This window comes from Marmota flaviventris, chromosome 14, assembly GCF_047511675.1.
Source record: "Marmota flaviventris isolate mMarFla1 chromosome 14, mMarFla1.hap1, whole genome shotgun sequence".
Taxonomy (NCBI): Eukaryota; Metazoa; Chordata; class Mammalia; order Rodentia; family Sciuridae; genus Marmota; species Marmota flaviventris.
Window position 1 is genome coordinate 62,302,752 of NC_092511.1, and position 17,253 is coordinate 62,320,004.

General features: G+C 50.5%; 1 protein-coding gene across 7 annotated transcripts; it reads right to left on the reverse strand.

Annotated features, from left to right (window-relative positions):
• Positions 1-227: 227 nt before the first annotated feature.
• Positions 228-15,289, reverse strand: Rtkn (rhotekin). Of its 7 annotated transcripts, none has more exons than XM_071601745.1 (13): positions 13,725-13,812; positions 12,929-13,212; positions 6,512-6,711; positions 4,718-4,779; positions 4,567-4,620; positions 4,346-4,463; positions 3,952-4,161; positions 3,204-3,298; positions 3,006-3,112; positions 2,654-2,782; positions 1,745-1,913; positions 1,502-1,606; positions 228-911 (listed from the first exon to the last, which is right to left on the reverse strand). In XM_071601745.1, the coding sequence occupies exons 2-13, from the start codon at positions 12,998-13,000 to the stop codon at positions 583-585; spliced, it is 1,650 nt and encodes a 549-aa protein (XP_071457846.1). In that variant the 5' UTR covers positions 13,001-13,212; positions 13,725-13,812; the 3' UTR covers positions 228-582. The 7 variants fall into 7 exon arrangements, with proteins under 7 accessions (XP_071457846.1, XP_027799651.2, XP_027799652.2 ...); XM_027943850.2 differs by having other exon boundaries at positions 12,929-13,346; positions 13,725-13,805; XM_027943851.2 differs by lacking the exons at positions 12,929-13,212; positions 13,725-13,812 and adding an exon at positions 15,085-15,289.
• Positions 15,290-17,253: the final 1,964 nt, after the last annotated feature.

Consider the following 17,253-nt stretch of genomic DNA (forward strand, 5'->3'; position numbering starts at 1 on the left):
CAGGTGTAGTTTTAGGCCTGTAATTCCAGTAACTCAGGAGGCTGAGGCAAGAAGTTTGCAAGTTCAAGACCAGCCTCAGCTACTAAGCAAGACCCTGTCTCAAAATAAAAAGTAAAAAAGGGCTGGGATTGTGGCTCACTGGTAGAGTGTACCTGGGTTCAGGCCCCAGTACCAAAAACAAGCAAACAAAAAAAAAAAAAAGAAAAAGAAAAAAACCATGTGAAGGCTGCTGTTAAATAACTTTAATGGTTGATGTAGAAGTGACAGTGGAAGTGCATTCCTCCCAGGGCTCTTCAGTGCCATCCTCAAAGCTGATTAGTGCAGGGAGGTAGGGCAAGGTGTTCCAGTTTTCTCCCAGGAAGGGTTTAGGGGGTCCCAGCCAGGGCTGGGAGCGAACCCCTCAGTACCATGACAACCACACCTAAGAGGGGCTTCTGTTCCCCCTCCCCCAACTACCCCCAATCCAGTAGAGGAAGAGGAGGCCATGCTGGCCAACTTGCTACACACAGTGCTGTCCTCAGAGCCCAACTGCATGTGGGTCTTTCTTTATTCTGGCCAGGTCCTGTTGCCAGCACCTTTCTCTCACACTGGTGACTGGAGCCAAGTACGGAGTGGGCCTTTGCTGCAGAGGCCTCTAGATCGTGGGGATCGCTGTGGCGGGAGCGGGGCAACCAAGCGAGAAGCCCCAGGGGAATGGTCTGGGGGAACAGCATCCAGGGAAAAGGTTCGGGGTCGCCCCCAGGGAAGGGGGTGTGTCCAAGCTGGGGACACTGATGCAGGCGAGCAGGGGCTATGCAGGGCAGGCTGGTCTGTAAACATTGCTAGCCAGGGTGTGGGTGTCTCCAGCCTTGTGCCCTCCCGCTGGGCCAGGATGTCTGTCACTGCTGCGATGTCATCTATTGGCTCAATAGCTGTGGCACCAGGAAGGGGTTGAGGGGGAGGGGACTTGTCAGAGCGTAGGCCCCAGATCTACCCAACCCTGACCATCACCTGTCACTGTAATAGGAAGAAAGCAAAGCCTGGATCTCAGCCGAGATTGCATTGTCCTGTAGAAGCAGCCCCTCACCTGGGCCCCCTGGGGCCACAGGCTCCGATAAGACTGTAGAATACAGGATGCAGGGTGGTGGGAAGACAGGGTAGCAGAAGTGCGTGGAGGAACCAAGAAAGAGGAGAAAAATAAAAACAGTGCCAGGCAGGTGAGGGGTCAGAGAAGGAGACAGGAATCCGCATGCAGAAAGGGAAACAGAAAAGAAGAAATTAGGAAAGAAATCCATGAAGTGAATCTGGTTCTTTGGGGTTTTGTTTTGAACTTTGGTGGAGGTGGTTCTAAGAAGAATTGGAGAGGAGAAAGAAGTACAGTGGGACTGGGTGGAATATGGATCCCCAGAGATCTGCCTTAGCTCAAAGTGTACTTTCTCTCTGTCTCCATGATCTGGGCTTCCTTGAGGCCCCCAGCCCCACTTCCCATCAGGTTCCCCAGGAGGACTTTCCTCTCACTCACCCATTTCATGGTATAAGGACCCCTGCTTGGCCAGTGCTTGGGGTGGTTTGCGGGGAGCAGGAGTTTCAATTTTCATTATTTCATCACAGCACTGCTTCCACTGGCCTGCAGGAAGAGCACTGAGTGGAAGAGAAGGCCAGATTGCCCTCTCTCCACGACATTCCCTTCCATCCACTCCATCTGGTTAAAAATAAGAAATCTCAGGCCCTCCCAAAGGTTCAACCCAGCTGCCTTCTCTCTTACTCATGTCAAAGAATAGCTGCCACAGAGCCTCCTTCCAGCTCTGCAAGGCTTCCCGGCTCTCAGTCTGAAGGGTGTGCGTCACCTCGTCATCCCCATACTGGTTGCTGATGCTAAGGGTGAAGGGCCGTCCTGGGGCCTGGTCCAGCTCTCCTGCCCTGACTCGAGTATCCTGCAGGAGAAAGAAGAGAGCTGCTTCCACCTCCACCATGGCTGTAGAACACAGCAGTGACGCCAGGTGGCCTAGAAGGAATGTTTGTGGGATTTTTGCTGAACCCTCATTTGCCTCTTGACCAGAGTGGGAAGGAATGGTAAGAAAGGACTAGAGATGACCTGGTCAGTGCTGAGTCAGGGAAGAAGAGTAAGGTGGAAAGAATCTAAGCAAAGCAGGAAAGGCACCAAGGTGGGCAAGAGTGCTAAGGCCCAGGGTCCCTCAAAACTTTCAGAATGTAGGCAGAGGGTTGGGGATGTAGCTCAATGGTAGAGCACTTTGCCCAGCATGCACAGACTCTGGATTTTATTCCTAGCACTGCAAAAACACAAAGGAAAGGCAACCAAAGGGTTAGAGAGCAGCAAAGAGCAATTGACCTAGGTAGGGAGAGATAAGGAATAAGTGATAGATACTAATTGGAATCTCAGGTGCGTGAAGGAAAAGAACGAAAGCCCTAAACTGGCAGTGGAACTCTCTCTGGGACTTGATAGGGATGAGGATGGTGAATGGAGAGGACAGCTTTTCCAGTGATGCTATCTGTGGTTGGGGAGAAAATGGTCCCCTTAGCATCCCTGGCTCTGAAGCAGGATATGGTACTATTAGGAGCAAGAGGCCAACCTCCCTGTTTCTGAGATCTGGGGCCTGAAAGAGAGGTGCCTGGGCCCAGGCACCTAGTGGCCTCACCACCAGGGACCCATCACCTTGTTGATCACAATAGTAAATAGTGGCTCTTCCCCAGTGTCTGCATCTTCAGGTCGCCGGTAACAGAAGAGGTTTGTGCCTTTCAGGATACCATGCACTTGTGTCCCGTTCCGTAGCTCCCCTGCTTGCTGCATAAATGACTTAATGTTTCCTGGGGGAGTCACACCCCCAGCACTCTTCTTCCCAGTCCCCCACTGACAACCAGCCCTCTTTGCCCCACCTCCTGTCTGTTACTCCCTTCATCTTGCCATACCCCCTTCCTTCACCCAAATCTTCATTTGCCAGTAGTCCTGTTATTCCCAAGTGATCCAGGTCTCTTCTGCTTCCTCCCACTCCTCAGGGCCCTCTCACCTGCACCCTGAGGGTACCACTTGCAGTGGGCTGAGACATGCAGAAAGGCTGAGCTGCCAGGCGGCAACACACGCTACCATAAAGGGGCAGCCAAGCAGGGTTCTCTTCTGAGGGAGGAGGAAGTGCAGGGTGAGGTGGGAATAAGAAGGAGACTATCCCACAGCCCCTCTTGCCAGTGTCCCCAACACACACACATACCGTGACTGGCAAGGGTGAGATCATGTGTGCGGAACCCATCTTGCACTGCTGCCAAGGTGAGCGTGGTGTGAGCCAAGAGGTGGTAACGAGGACCCCTGGAGGAGAGAGGAGTGGGCATCAGCCTAGTAAAGCGTGTGCTCAACAGCAGGAACAGGACTGAGCAGTCCTGCCCTGTTGTTTGGCTACCCGATAGAATCCTGGCTACCCGATAGAATCCTAGCTTCCCTCCCTGCCAGGGGTTAGGAATGAACATTCACTGACCTCTTGCTAAGTAGCAGGACCTACTCTTTAGGTATGTTATCCCATTGTATTTGCTTGACAGCCTGTGAGGTTGGTGGCATTCTTCAATCAATAGATAGCATTAGGCTTAGAATTTGAGAAACTCGCCCATAATTTATGGCTCCTCAGCGTCATAAATTCTACAAGGTACTTCCAGGTGTGTGTAGGTCACACCACAAAGCCCAGGCTGCCTTGCTTCAACCAAGGAGCTGTTTATCCACATCTAGAAGATGTTTTTGCAGCTGCTAAAAAATCAAGACCCCAGAACCTAACTCTCCCTGCTTCCTATGGCCTTGTGGACTGATTTAGACCAGAATGCCTCCCAGCTGTGTGGCCACTGCTTATTCATGTCCATCTGCACATCCTGGTGGCAGTGCAAAGTAGGTCCTGAATTCTTAAGGTTCAAAGATGACCCGTGGGGTGGACACAGCAGCTGAGGGCAGCAGGGGAAAGGGGCTATGGGTCTTACCCCACAGCTGGGGTGGGGAGCAAGATGGGACTGCTTCCGGAGCCCCCAGCACTGTCCATCGATGCCCGGACACGCCTCCCTGAGGAACGGCCCAGAGAGCTGCTAAGTTTGGTAGCAAGTCTCTTGGGGGCACCAGCCAGGGCCCCTTCTTCTTCCAGACAGGCTCCATACAGCTCCAGCCGAAGTTCAAAGTCTGGCCCTGCCTCAGTGCTACAGAAGGAAGAGGAGGGTGGTCGCATTGTGTTCTGTGGGAGACAGAACTAGGTGGGGACTAGAGAGCACATACAGGACAGCTCCACAGGGAAGGCCAGGTGCCCATCTCCCGCCTCCTCCCCTACGTCAGAGATTAAAGCAGAGTGGAGAAAGGAAGGAGCCATGGGAGTGAGGTACTCACAAGAGTACATTGTTCTGAAAGGAGATGTCCGTGAGGGTTCTATCCACCAGGATCATCTCTGTGTCCTGAATTTCTTCCCCTAGCTGCAACAGCAGGAACACAGCCCAGCGGTGCAGATCTTGGGATAAAGGGCAAAACTGGTTAAAAAAAAAAAAAATGCCCCACAGGAGCCTCTAATTTCCTGAACTATCCCCTGAATTTGTCCAGGGTATAAAACTCACCACCCTTGTTCTTGAAATATTCTGTGTCCTTCCACATGAGTGGGATCCGGAGGTCTAGGGGACAGAGAGATAAGAATAGGTGTTGATATGGGGCGGGTGATCCTATGGCCAGGCAAGGGGTGCCAGCATCTGGGGCAGCTGTACTTCTTACCAGAGATGCAGACCCTGCCACGGCAGGGGGAGCGCTCACTGGGTGGCCCGGTGTCAGAAGGCCTGTTGGTAGATCACAATGTCCTGGCCTGGTCTTTACACACTCTTTCCCCTTTCTCTGATTCCCAAAGGTTTTAGGAGATCCTGGTCCCAGGGGCCTAGTCCCCAGGGCCCAGGCTGATATGGCCAGCTGAGAACTGTGAAGGACAGTTACTTACTGCACCCAGAGTTTTACTTGGTTTTGGGACACTATGGCCATTGCAGCCATATTAACTCATACGTGCAGTGTACAAGCTAAGGGTTCTTCCTCCTCCAAACACCCTCTTGGACCATGTCTCCAGACTCCTGCCATGGACAAATGGGACTGTGAGAAGACTGGTACCTACAGGGATTTTTCTCCATTAGACCGTGGGTAAGAGAAGTTTGCAGGCTTTTCTAACGATAGGGATCCTTTCCAGCATCTCATCATTTTTTTGATGTAAGAGGGCACTAGATCAGTCAAAATCTAATTTGACCAGTGTTTGATGAAAGGTTAAAAACACAAGTAGGAAATATTTGTGTTCCATTCACCAGAGAAACCTCCACCACCCCTCCCCGAGCTTTGATGGCCCTTTATCCCCCTCCCAGATACACTGCTCCTTCCCAATGCCCCAAGTTCCTCAATCCCCCACTATAAGGCCTCACACATGCAGCATCCTCCCCTCCCCCATCATCACTGGGATTCAGTGAATGTGTGTTTCTCTCCTAAAGTGATGTCAGTTTGTCTACACTTACTTATAATAGCACTAAATATAATTTTTGACTTAGGATCTTCATTCAGCTAAATGATGTGACACTGATGATGATTAGCTGCCAGGGACTTGGATGTACCTCACATTACACTTTGGACTATGTGGTGACTTGGGCAGGGCAGCCTGGATAGCCTCCTCCCAGAAGGCAGGGCACTCTTAGTTCCCTGGCCTACTTGCCCATCCTCTAGCTGTGAGGGGCAGCTGTGGAGTGGGTTAATACCTTCTGTTGGCTTCATGGGTGAGCTCATGGCAACCTCCCTTTGTGAGTGCCCTCGTGGCTATGATTGGCATAATGCCAGTGAGGGCTGAGACCATTTCCCCACTCTTCCCAGGTGAGGCAAGCAGGCCACTTTGCCAGAAGCCAATTCTCCAAATGACCAATATACCAAAATGACCAAATCTCAAAAATTATCAACTTGCCAAACATTTTCCCTAACCATGGCATCACCTGAGTCATTTCATTTATATCTGTCAAATCAGCAGCATCTAGTGTCAGTGTAGCTTGTGCCCTTTGAGAATGCACAATCTAATTTACGTAAAATGGGTAGGCTTTCATTTAAGTGATTTTTTTTATGTGCTTTCCCAATTCCTGCCTCTAGTGGTGAAGCCCAGGTACAACAAATTATTGTCAATTTGTGGTAAATTGGCCATTCAACAAATTGGCTACTTAGTGAACTGACTTTAAGAAAATTAGTTTTCCAGAAGCCAGCCAGTCAGACTTATCAGATCACAGGCAGGGCTTAGCACATTAGTGCTTTTGCATTGCTTGCCCAATTCCTCAGATTGTCCACTTCCACCAGACACATCAGCTTTCTGATTCTAGCCCTACTACTCTGGGCAATACATGGCAGTGGTAAAATCCCAAGGTGTGTTCTTGGCCCCTGTCAGGCCTTCATGAGGAAGTCATCTGCAGAGCTGTCCATACTATATACGGGCACAGGCTGAAAAACCACCACCCATATAGCCACCTGCTCCCAGGGAGGCCTCAGCTCCCCTTTGCTCACCGCCTGCCAGTCTTCCCCAGCACCTGGGCCTCCTTGCGCCGCTGCAGTTCTCCCATGTAGCTGAGGATGCGGCTGTTACACACCAGCAGGCTCTTGGTGGCCTCCAGAGCCTGCTCTCGCTGGGAGCAGGCTGCCAGCAGCTTGCAGGCCCCTTCCCTCATCCGGATCTCATGGTCTAGCTTCCTCTGCAACTCTGTGTCCTAGTCAGGGTCAGGGGAAAGGTGAAAAGGAAATGTCAGGGAACAGGCTGAAACATCCCCTTGTCCCCAAGAGAGCTGTGGCCCAGGAAAAACTATCAAGAAACTAATTTTTTAAAGCATATAAGAGCAAGCAATGGATCTTAGCCTCAGGTGCCCAAGAAGAACTAGAAAAGCTTTGTAAAAATACAGATGATTGGGGTGCAGTGGCATACACATAATCCTAACAACTTGAGAAGCTGAGGAGACTGATCTCAAGTTTGAGGCTTGTGAGGGCAACTTAGCAAGACCCTGTCTCAAAATAAAAACAAAAAGGGTTGGGGATATAACTCAGTAGTAGAGTGCCCCTGGGTCCAATCCCCATACCACAAAAACAAAACAACAGATGTTCTCATGCTTTGATGGGTGGGAGTATAGATCCCTTCTGCTTCTTTTGAATGCAATTTGTAAAAATCTATGAAATCTACCAATCCATGCATCTTTTTATCTAACCAACATCTATTCCTTTACCCTACAGATACAGTTACACATATAATACTAGGCAAGCCATATGTACCAAAATATTCATTTAGCATTGTTTTATTTATTTAATTGGTTGATTGTGGCACTTTACCCCGAGCTACATCCCCAATCCCCCTGCTTTTTTAAAAAAAAAAAAACAGAGTCTTGCTAAGTTGCTGAGGCTGGCTTCAAACTTGTAGTACTCCTGCCTCAGTCTCCTGAATCATGGGATTGTCGGTGTGAGCTATCATGCCAGCTTCAGCATTGTTTTAAATGTCAAAATTGGAGGCCCTTCAATACAGCATTAGTTTGATAAGTTATGGCACATCTATACCATGTGATATTGCAGACATTAAAGAGTAAGTAGACATATGTGTACAGATACAAAATAATCTCCAGAAAATATATTGTGAGAAGAGAAACCAGGACAATATTATACTACCATTTGTGCATGGTATATATACATATTTATATATACATTGACATGCATATTTATACATAAAATATTATCCAGGAATGGAAAGAGACATGGCATCATTAGGGAAGAAGCATTCCACCCATGCTGCAGAGAACCCCATACACATGTCAAATTAGAACACCCAACACCATCTGGCCTTGAGCTTGGGAGGTAAGGTCAGCAGCAAGGAATGGGAATGGGGGTATGGGTGTTCCAGGAGTGAGGGGCTGTGCCTAAGGGCCAGAGGGGAGGTTCTGGGAGAGGAACCAGGATTTCCAGGAACATTCCCTCCAAAAGTAGTGCTTCTGGTACTTAATAAGCACTAGACAATTTATTCAGCCTCTCTAAACCATGGTAAAATGAGGATTAAAATAGTTCCTACATCCTAGGGTTTGAGGATTCAGTGGGAAAGGACCTAAAGCACTTAGCACAATGCCCAGCACACAGTACATGTAGATGGCAAGGATGCTTGTTTTAACAGTGATGCTACTTTGGCAGCAGTGGTATTCACCCAATGAATACTGGGGCATCCCTGTGCTGTCCAAGGTTCAACACATAAAACCCAGTTGAGAGATGAGAGATTCAGACATTAATGGCTGTTCCATAAATGCCATGTCATAACATAACACAAGGAAACAGACTTCATTTGCTTCTGGCTTAAGGTAATCAGAAAGGCTCCAGAGAGGAGATAGAAGACTAACCCGGTCATAGTATGTAAGGTTTCAATACACAAGTGGAGGCACGGGGTTGGAAAAGGGGAATGGATGTGCCTTCCCCAAACCTGTCTTCTCCCTCATACCAGCTCTCTTCCGCACCTTGTACCCTTGCTTCTGGTTCCAGTCTTCAAGCATCCAAGACCCCCCTAAATTCCTTCTTGCAAATGCCTTGTCCACTTTGCCTGCAAATTCCTCCGTTATCTATTTTCTGAACCACTGTACTAGGCCAGACTTTCATCACTTCACCCTGGCACCATCTATTTGTTTCCTTTCCAAAATAGGCTGACCCAAAGCCCCCTCCACCAGGAAGCCCTCCCAGACTACATAGCACTTCCCAGCCTAGCTGTATCTGTCTTCACCAGGGTCCTATCTCTGCTAAGTGTCACTGCTTGCCATCCCCTACCCCACTCCACCCAGCTTCAGTCACAAATTCCCCAAATGGGTAAAAGCAGAGGGGGAGGGGGACGCAGTGATGTTGTCCAGCCCTCTCCTGGCTAGTCTCCTTGTTGTCCGGGTCCCGGCACTCACGGATCCTTCCCTAGCCCTGTCCATTGCATGTGCAGCGTGGGCCGCGGGGTCAGGGAGCAGCACCAGCTCTGGGAGCCCGCAGGGCCGAGGGATGCAAGGAATCCGTGGGGCCCAGGCGCCGGCGCAGCTGAGCTCGTGCCTGCTGCGCTTGGGGCGCCGGTGACATCAGCTCCCAATTGCCGCGAGAGCCGCTGTGGGGCGCCAGGCACAGGCCATCCCTCCGGGTCTAGGTCTGGGCATTGCAACCTCGGACACCCTGCTGCAACGGAACCTCAAGGTTACCCTTATTGCTCCAGAAAGGCCTCTAGGCCCTTTGGGAGGCCCCTCCCAGGGTTGTGTAGCCATTTCCTGAGGGAAGTGTAGCGGGTGGTATATAAAGTGGGGAAACTGGGTCCTAGAGAGTTCCCTAGGCCCTGCATGGATAAACAGGGCTGGGGACCTAGACACCTCCCCTATATGCCCAACCACCTTCCAGCCCCAAATCACTCTCCCAGGGCTGCAGCCAAGAGTGCCTTTGAAAACTGGCTCCCAGGTTTTTTGGGTAGAGCATCCTTATACTGTGCCCCCATCTCCCCATGCCAGGTTTTTGGGTAGAGCATCCTTATACTGTGCTCCATCCCCACCCACACACACTCTGTCCCCAAGTAGGCAGTATTTTCCCCACACTCTCCTGGGAAAGAGCCCAGAGTTGAGTGTCAGTATGGACCTGGGTCAGATCCCAGGGGGCTGAAGGAGGATGAGTCACCGGCAGAAGCCCCAGTACACATTAGGCCTTCTGTGAACATCCCTTCCCACCCCTCCTGCTGTCTTCTGCCCCTGACTTCCTGCTCTGCTTCTCACCACCTTTTGTTCCTTTCAAAATCCCCACCAGGGCCTCCAGTTCAAATACTGGTTGAGGGACTTGACAAGCTTTGAGCATTTAATATCTGGAATCTCATTATTTTTTTATTATTTATTTATTTGCTGTACCAGGGATTGAACTCAGGGGCAATCTACCACTGAGCTACCCCTACAACCCCTTTTATTTTTAATTTTTATTTTTTGGGGCACCAGGAATTGAACTCAGAGGCATTTGACCCCTGAGCCATATCCCCAACCCTATTTTGTAATTTATTTATAGACAGGGTCTCACTGAGTTGCTTAGCACCTGGCTTTTCCTGAGGCTGGCTTTGAACTCATGATCCTCCTGCCTCAGCTTTCCATGTCACTAGGATTATAGGAATGGGTCTCTGTTCATAGACTGGGGGGAGTGTTCCACCTCCTCCACAATTATTTGAGGATTAAATGGGAAAGTCTAACTGCTAGCTCAGCCTAGAATATATTTAAAAATAAGCTTTCTCTCATGCTCACCTCTCCTTTACTTGCAGCTTAAGCCACCTCCTCCAGAAAGCCTTCTTGGACTTAGTCTTCCAGGACTATCTTTCTTGCCATTCCCTGAAATATCAATGGGTGTTGTTTCTGTCTTTTGGGAACCCACTTAACTTGGGGGAGAAAGAAAATAGCAAGCTCAGTTTATGGCTCAAGGAGAGTTGACCAAAGTGAAAATTAAGCCCTTCCTGTGTCCCATGTCTCCCAAAGAGAAAAATGACATGGTTGTGGGAAGGGGTGCACGACAACTCTGTTCAATAAAACTTGTGATGCTGGAAATGTTCAATAGCCATCTAGCACTTGAAATGTGGCTAGAACAACTGAGAAACTAAACATTTTATGTTAATTAACTAAAATTAAGATTGAAATATCCATCTATATGTTGTAGCATGAACAATGCAGAGGACTAAGAATGCAAAAAGCTTTTATTTTTTATTAGAACTGGAGATTGTACTCAGGGGGCTCTACCACCAAGCCCTTTTTATTTTTATTTAATTTTTAAAATTCTTATTTTGGGTACTAGGGAATGATCCAGGGGCACTTTACCACTGAGCTACATCCCCAGACCTTTTTATTTTGATTTTGAGATAGGGTCTCACTCAGTTGCAGAGGCTGGTCTCAAACTTGTGATCCTCCTGCATCAGCCTCCCTGGTTGCTGAGATTTCAGGTGTGTGTTACTACACCCAACTGACAAAAAGATTTTATCTCACTTGCCAACACAGGACCAATTAGGTAATGTTAGAATCCCAAAGGGTTCATTTGGCACCTTTCCTCAAAACAAAGAAAGGTGACTCTCTCCAGGCAAACAAATTAAAGTGTCTCCTCCTGATGCAGCTGAAACCAGACCAGGAATTCTGCCTCTGGCTGGCACGTGTGAAAGACACAGTCTGCACAATTTATGCCAAGTCTGTACTAAGGAAGATTCTGAAGTCACGACTGGAATCATTAGTAAAGAGTGCCATGATTGACTAGAAATGTCCACTATGATCCAGGGAGTATGGATGCAGGCTGACTAGCAGCGTATATGCAATAAGTTGACATTCTTGATGGAGACTCTACACTCCTGCCTCTAATCTTCCTCAGCAGCAACTCCCTGCCTGGTCCAGGCAGTCACTTCCACAACTTTCTCCACCTGCCCTATCTCAGAGAAAGGCCACCATACCCAGTTGCTTAGCCACACACCTGGGAATCATTCTGGGCATTCTGTCTTACTCCTCTTATACAATCATCAGCAAGCCCTGTTAGATCTACCACCTCCTTCCTCCTTTTTCTACCATGAGCACATTAATCTACACCAGCAGGCTCATCCCCCTCTGACAGCAATGTGAACATCTACTTGGTAGTCTTTTGCCACCTCTCTTTTCAACCCTCCTCACCAGACCTCCCCCCACCCACCACCACCCAGTTTATTATCTACAACAGTGATTCACAGCAGATGAGGCTGGCTATGTTGCATGCCTGCAATTAATCCCAGCAACTGAGGTTAGGGGTAGGCTGAGGCAGGAGCATCCCAAGTTCGAGGCCAGTTTGGGCAACTTAGCAAGACCCTGTCTCAAAATAAAAAAAATAAAAAAGAGTTTAGTGGTAGAGCACTCCTGGGTTCACTTCCCAGTATGGGGGGTGGTGAGATGAGTCCTCCCTCTGCTTTAAATCCTTCCATAGACCAACATCATACCTAGAGTACAATCTAAGTGCCTTGTTATAGCCCTCAAGTCTTGCATGATCTAGCTCTTTCCCATTAGCTTCACTTCAACTACTATATTCCAGGCACACTGAATTGCTTTCTTTCCTACAAACTTATTACCCTCATCCTTGTCTAAGAGCCTTTGCCCTTGCTATACCCTTTGGAAAAACCTTCCTCCAATCTTCACCTCTTCAAATCCTCCCACACCTCCACACTTAATGCTACCTCCCCCATCTGATTTTGATTGCGCTCCCTTGTCTTCAGCATATTGTCACTATGATATTATCTGTGTGTTTGCATGATTATTATCTGTTCTTCCACTAGAATGGACCTTTCCTGTCTTGTTTGTCCTTGGTCTAGAAAGGAGCTTGACACACTGTATATGTTTAATAAATGTGTTTAAGAATGAATAAATAGGGCTGGGGTTGTGGCTCAGCGATGGAGCGCTCGCCTAGCACATGCGGGGCCCTGGGTTCGATTCTCAGCACCACATAAAAATAAAATAAAGATATTGTATCCATCTACAACTAAAACATAAAATATTAAAAGAATGAATAAATAACTCCCTACCATCTCCAGGGCCAGCAGAATCTTCATCCTGGCCCAGTATCTCTATTTTCTTCTCTACTGAGCTACATCTTTTCTGCAAACCGCTCTCAGTTGAACTCTCTCCATTCCATACATGAAAGGAGGCCTTGCCCCCCATAACAGCCACCTATACCAATCCACAGAGCTTCCAAAAATAGGTGTGAAGACCCCCACTGTCAACAGGATGTTCTGTCAGCAGAAGTGGGTCTGGGCCCACACACTGCACCCAACAAAGGGCAAAAAGAATCACCTGTCCCTCTCCCCACTTAAAAAGCAGGCCATGCCCTCCCCCACTCAGCCCCAGCAGGAATGAGCAAGGCAGAGAGGGTCTGGGATGCAAGCAGAGAAAATATGTTCTTCAGGAGTAGGGGCATTACCTCCAGGCTGAGTGCCATCTGCCGAATGTAGAGCATATTGAGGTCCTCCAGGATGTGCAATCTGTCCTGCATCTCTGTGCCCCCCTGAGCCTTTCCCTTGTCAGCCCCTCGGTGGGGGGTGGGGCAGGTAGGCACCAGTCCCCCAGTCCTCCCACTGCTCCCTGGTCTTGAGAAAGGTGGCCAGCTCTTGGACAGAGGGCAGAAGCTTCCCCTGTCCTTCTGCACTGTTAGACCCCCTCTGGCTTCAGTGACAAATTTTCCTCACCTACTCCTGTTTCAAAACCCTGGTGGGAGCCAGGAAGGGGAGGAAAGGAAAGTGAGGTGAGGATTAGCAGGGTCCTGGGAGTGGAAGCCAGCTGCAGAGTGGGCTCTGGGCACAGAGTGTCCAGTCTTGCTTTGGTGGCAGCTGTTCTCCCAGCTGTGGAAGAAAAAGGCCCTTTCATTCCCATTATGGCCCCTCCCCAGCCCCCGCCCACATCCCTGGCCTGGTGGACAGAGAATCTATGTGTGGAGAGGGCAATGAGGGGCAGGCACAGCTGGAAGGGGGGTAGGGAGGGGACGCCTCCTGCAGGTTCCACAGAGTCCTGGGGTTTGTCAGGAGGTTGGAGCTCTCACAGAGGGCTTCTGACTTAGTTTGACAAAGTTAGGAGAAACAGCAAGCAAAGTGGGTACTTGAGGGGAGATGAACAGAGGGACTGGGACTAAGCGGTGAGTCGGTAATGCGGCCCAGATCCCAGGGCCACCCTTTCCAACTCGGGCCCCCATCCAGCCCGCCCCACCCTGGGCTCACAATTACCTCGCTTTTCCAGCAGAAGGGAGGAAAGAAAGGGAGAAAAGCAGGGGTGTGCCTGTCTGCTGCTGCCCCCGCTCCCCTCTGCGGGCCCCTTCCCTTCCAGACAGGAAACCAGCCCCGAGTCCCAGCCAGCTGCAGTACTGTCCCCCCCCCCTCCACCCCTGGCCCACGGAGTTACACTCTCCTGGGCGGCCAGCCTGGCCCTGTGGCTCCGCCCCGGCTGCTCCGCGCTGGCCCCTGAAGGCCGGGCGAACCCAGGGGCGGCCGGCTCACAGGCCCCTCCTCCTGGTCCCGGGCCTCGCCCCTTACTCCCCCACGCCGGCTCCGCGCGGGTTCCTTAAGCAGAGTTGCTGCGGGGGCGGAGGGGGGGGGCGACAAAAGCCCTCTCCCCCATTCCACTAGCTTCTGACTCCGAGAAGGCCTGGGACACCGGGACACCGGTGTGAAAGGGCCTTTGTTCTGGGCAGCCTAGAGGGAAAGGGCAGAAGCCAGGCCTGGAATCCCAGTCGGGAGGGAGAGGGGGCCCGGAGGAAGGCCCACCTCACTTAACCCTTTCCAAGCCCGGGAGGAAAAGACAGCTTGGAATTGGGCTCTCCTTGGGCAAGTGAGGTTGACCTTGAGGACAAAAGTGTCTTGGAGTTGGCTGCGCGCCCTCTCAGTCCTGGTTCAGCCTCACTCCTCCAGCCCCTCCCCAGGTTCTTTGGTGGAATTGCAGGTGGCACGCAGAAGCCCGCAATGTTTAGACCAGTGGCCCTGGGGTAGGTAGACACTCTCAACCTACAGGCAGATCTACTCTTAGGCCCCAGGAAAGAAGGCGGAAAGTTGGGTGTGGCAAATAATCCCAAAGAGTTAAAAAAGACACCTCCCCACAAGCTCTCTGGCAGGGCCACATAGAAGCCGTTTGGGGAGGACTCCAGCTAAGCGGCAGACCTGGACTGGTGACAGAAGCTGGCCCAGAGGGTTGAGACGGGGTTTGGGATGGGCTGGCGATCGGGGGAACACCGACAGCCAAAAGACCGAGAGTTTGGGGTCCACTTGGCTGCCCACCGCCCTTGGCCCAGAGATGCCAGGCACATCTTGGGAATCGAGCCTGGGGTCCTTCTAATTGAGGTCAATCGAAGTTTTTCCAGGCAAAGGCAAATCGTCCCAAACCAGGCCAGGGAATGAGTAGGGCAGTATGGATCCGACCGACCACTGCGCAGATGGTCCGCATCTTACTTTGTAAGTCAGCAGTTCCCGCCAGCTTGGACCCGGACCGCGGCGTCTCCGCCCCTCCGCATGCACGGGCGAGGGCGGGAGGCAGAGGCGCCCAGGGCTGCGTGCTGGTGCCCGGGAAGGGCAAGGAAGGGACTCTGTTTCTCACCTCAGGCTGGTCGCTGAAGAGGCTAAGTCGGAAGCGGCCGCGTTTGAACTCCATCTCCAGGGCGGAGCCCCTGGCCACTGTGACCCGGCTCCGGTGGTTTCGGGTAAACATGCTGGTAGCTCCGCGCCTTTGCCTGCCCAGTGTGCTCCCTGCGCTCTCCCGCTCTCGTCTGCTTCTGTCCCTCGACGCCCGCGCGCCCGTCAGACCGGGAATCTCCAGCTGCCTGGTTCCCAAACCCCGCCCCGGAGACGACACCTGGGCCGGGCTGGGCGCGGCACCCTACTCTCCCACCCCCGCCAAAGGCTTGGCCCGTCGGGCCAGTACGGGTGCCAGGCGAGCCTGGCCAGACAGCCCCACAAACAAGGACACCCTACACTTCACGAGCACCGCGTGGGCGCATCCTCCTTCCGGCCCGGGTCTCAGGCGCCTCACCTGGGAATGGGAGGACCCAAAGAAGCCCCGCCCCCATCCGCTCCCACCTGTCAAGCCCGAACCTTTAAGCGCGGAAAATCCCGTGGTCACATGGTTCGTCTTGTTGAACACTCCGTGTGCACACTGCACACTCCGCTGAAGCCGGGGCGGGGTCCGCCCAATCTCACCCCAAGCAGCCATTTCAACTTTCTACAGTCCCAAATATCCCTTGTCTTCCTCAACCCTTAGGCTTCCCTCCACAGCTATCCGTCCATTCCCAGGGGCCACCATTCACAAAGGGGTGCTTATATATGCCTTAGAACTCCAGTTTCTTCACTAACTAGCCAGGGATACTTGGTCCAATCATTGAACTTTCTGAAGTTAAGTTTTCTCGTCTATTCAATGGGGATATATAATTATCCCTACTCTGGCAAGTTGCTGTGAGGATTATATATGAGAACGAGTGTTAAATGCCCAGCATAATGCCTGGCACAAGGCAAGTAACCCAAAAGTAGAGCTACGAAGACGAAGGAACAAGTGTAACACCTTTATGCCCCTGGATGTGCCCTACTAGCCTCAGCATACTGATTCCAGACTTATGTTGTTTGAGAGCATGAGGACTTCCATGACTTCAGTATTGACCATGTAGCTTTGCTGGGTGCTGAGACAGGGTTACCAGTCCCTGCTTCTGCAGAAACAGGGTTCCCTTCTTTCCCTCAGAAAGCCCAAATACATAGAAGGAAATGGCAGAGTATTAACTTTCAGATCACATATGAAGTGTCTCCTGGAGGCTTTGGGACTTACTGGGGAGAATTGAGAGAAGGTAAGACTCCTTCATGGCTGATGGGCTGGAACCAGAGCCATACCAGTCTTTAGCTCTTAGGGAGTCTGTGCTATAGCAAATTACTCAATATTCTTTTGGAAAGTCAGACTTAAAATTACTTAGCAAAGAAGGAAAATTACTGGCTTATGGAACTTAATTGTTCAGGGGCTTTAGGTGTGGCTCCATCCAGGCACTGGGTGTCACAAGGATGCAGTCTCTCTTCATCACTTGGTTCTTCCAACTTCCTTCATGTTGGCCTTACACTCCACAGGATAACCAAATTGCTACCAAAAAGTTTGGGTCTGCATCAGGCTTAAATTTAGTTGAAAAGATGACATCTGTTTCACAAGACTCCGACACATATTTGGGATTCACAGTGAGCCATTTGGAATCATTTATCCACCCCAAACCAATCACTGTAGCCAGAGGGTTGACTGAACCTGAGCCAATTGTTGTAGCTAAGAGTGTTCTGTGTTTCAGTCTGCCAATCCTGATTCACTTGTGCAATCCTGGATTCAATTCTCGGCACCTCCTAGTTGGAACCCAGTAAGCTGGGAGTGTGAGAGAAGGAGAGGAAGAGGTTAATCCCGAAAGAATGTTCCAGATACTATTACCAAAAGGTGAGGGAAAGGATGATGGACATCAACAAACATCCTCTATGCATAAAAATTTACATGAAGAATGGACTTCTAGTAAGTAGAAAAATAAATCTTTTTTGTTTGTTTGTTTGAGTGATTGAACCCTGGGAAACTTAACCACCAAGTCCCATCCCATCCCTTTTTTTATATTTTATATTTTGTTAGAGACAGTGTCTTGCTGAGTTGATTAGGGCCTCGCTAAGTTGCTGAGGCTGGCTTTGAACTTACAATCCTCCTGCCTCAGCCTCCTGACTCGCTGGGATCACAGGCATGCACCGCTGTGCTGGGAAGGAAAAG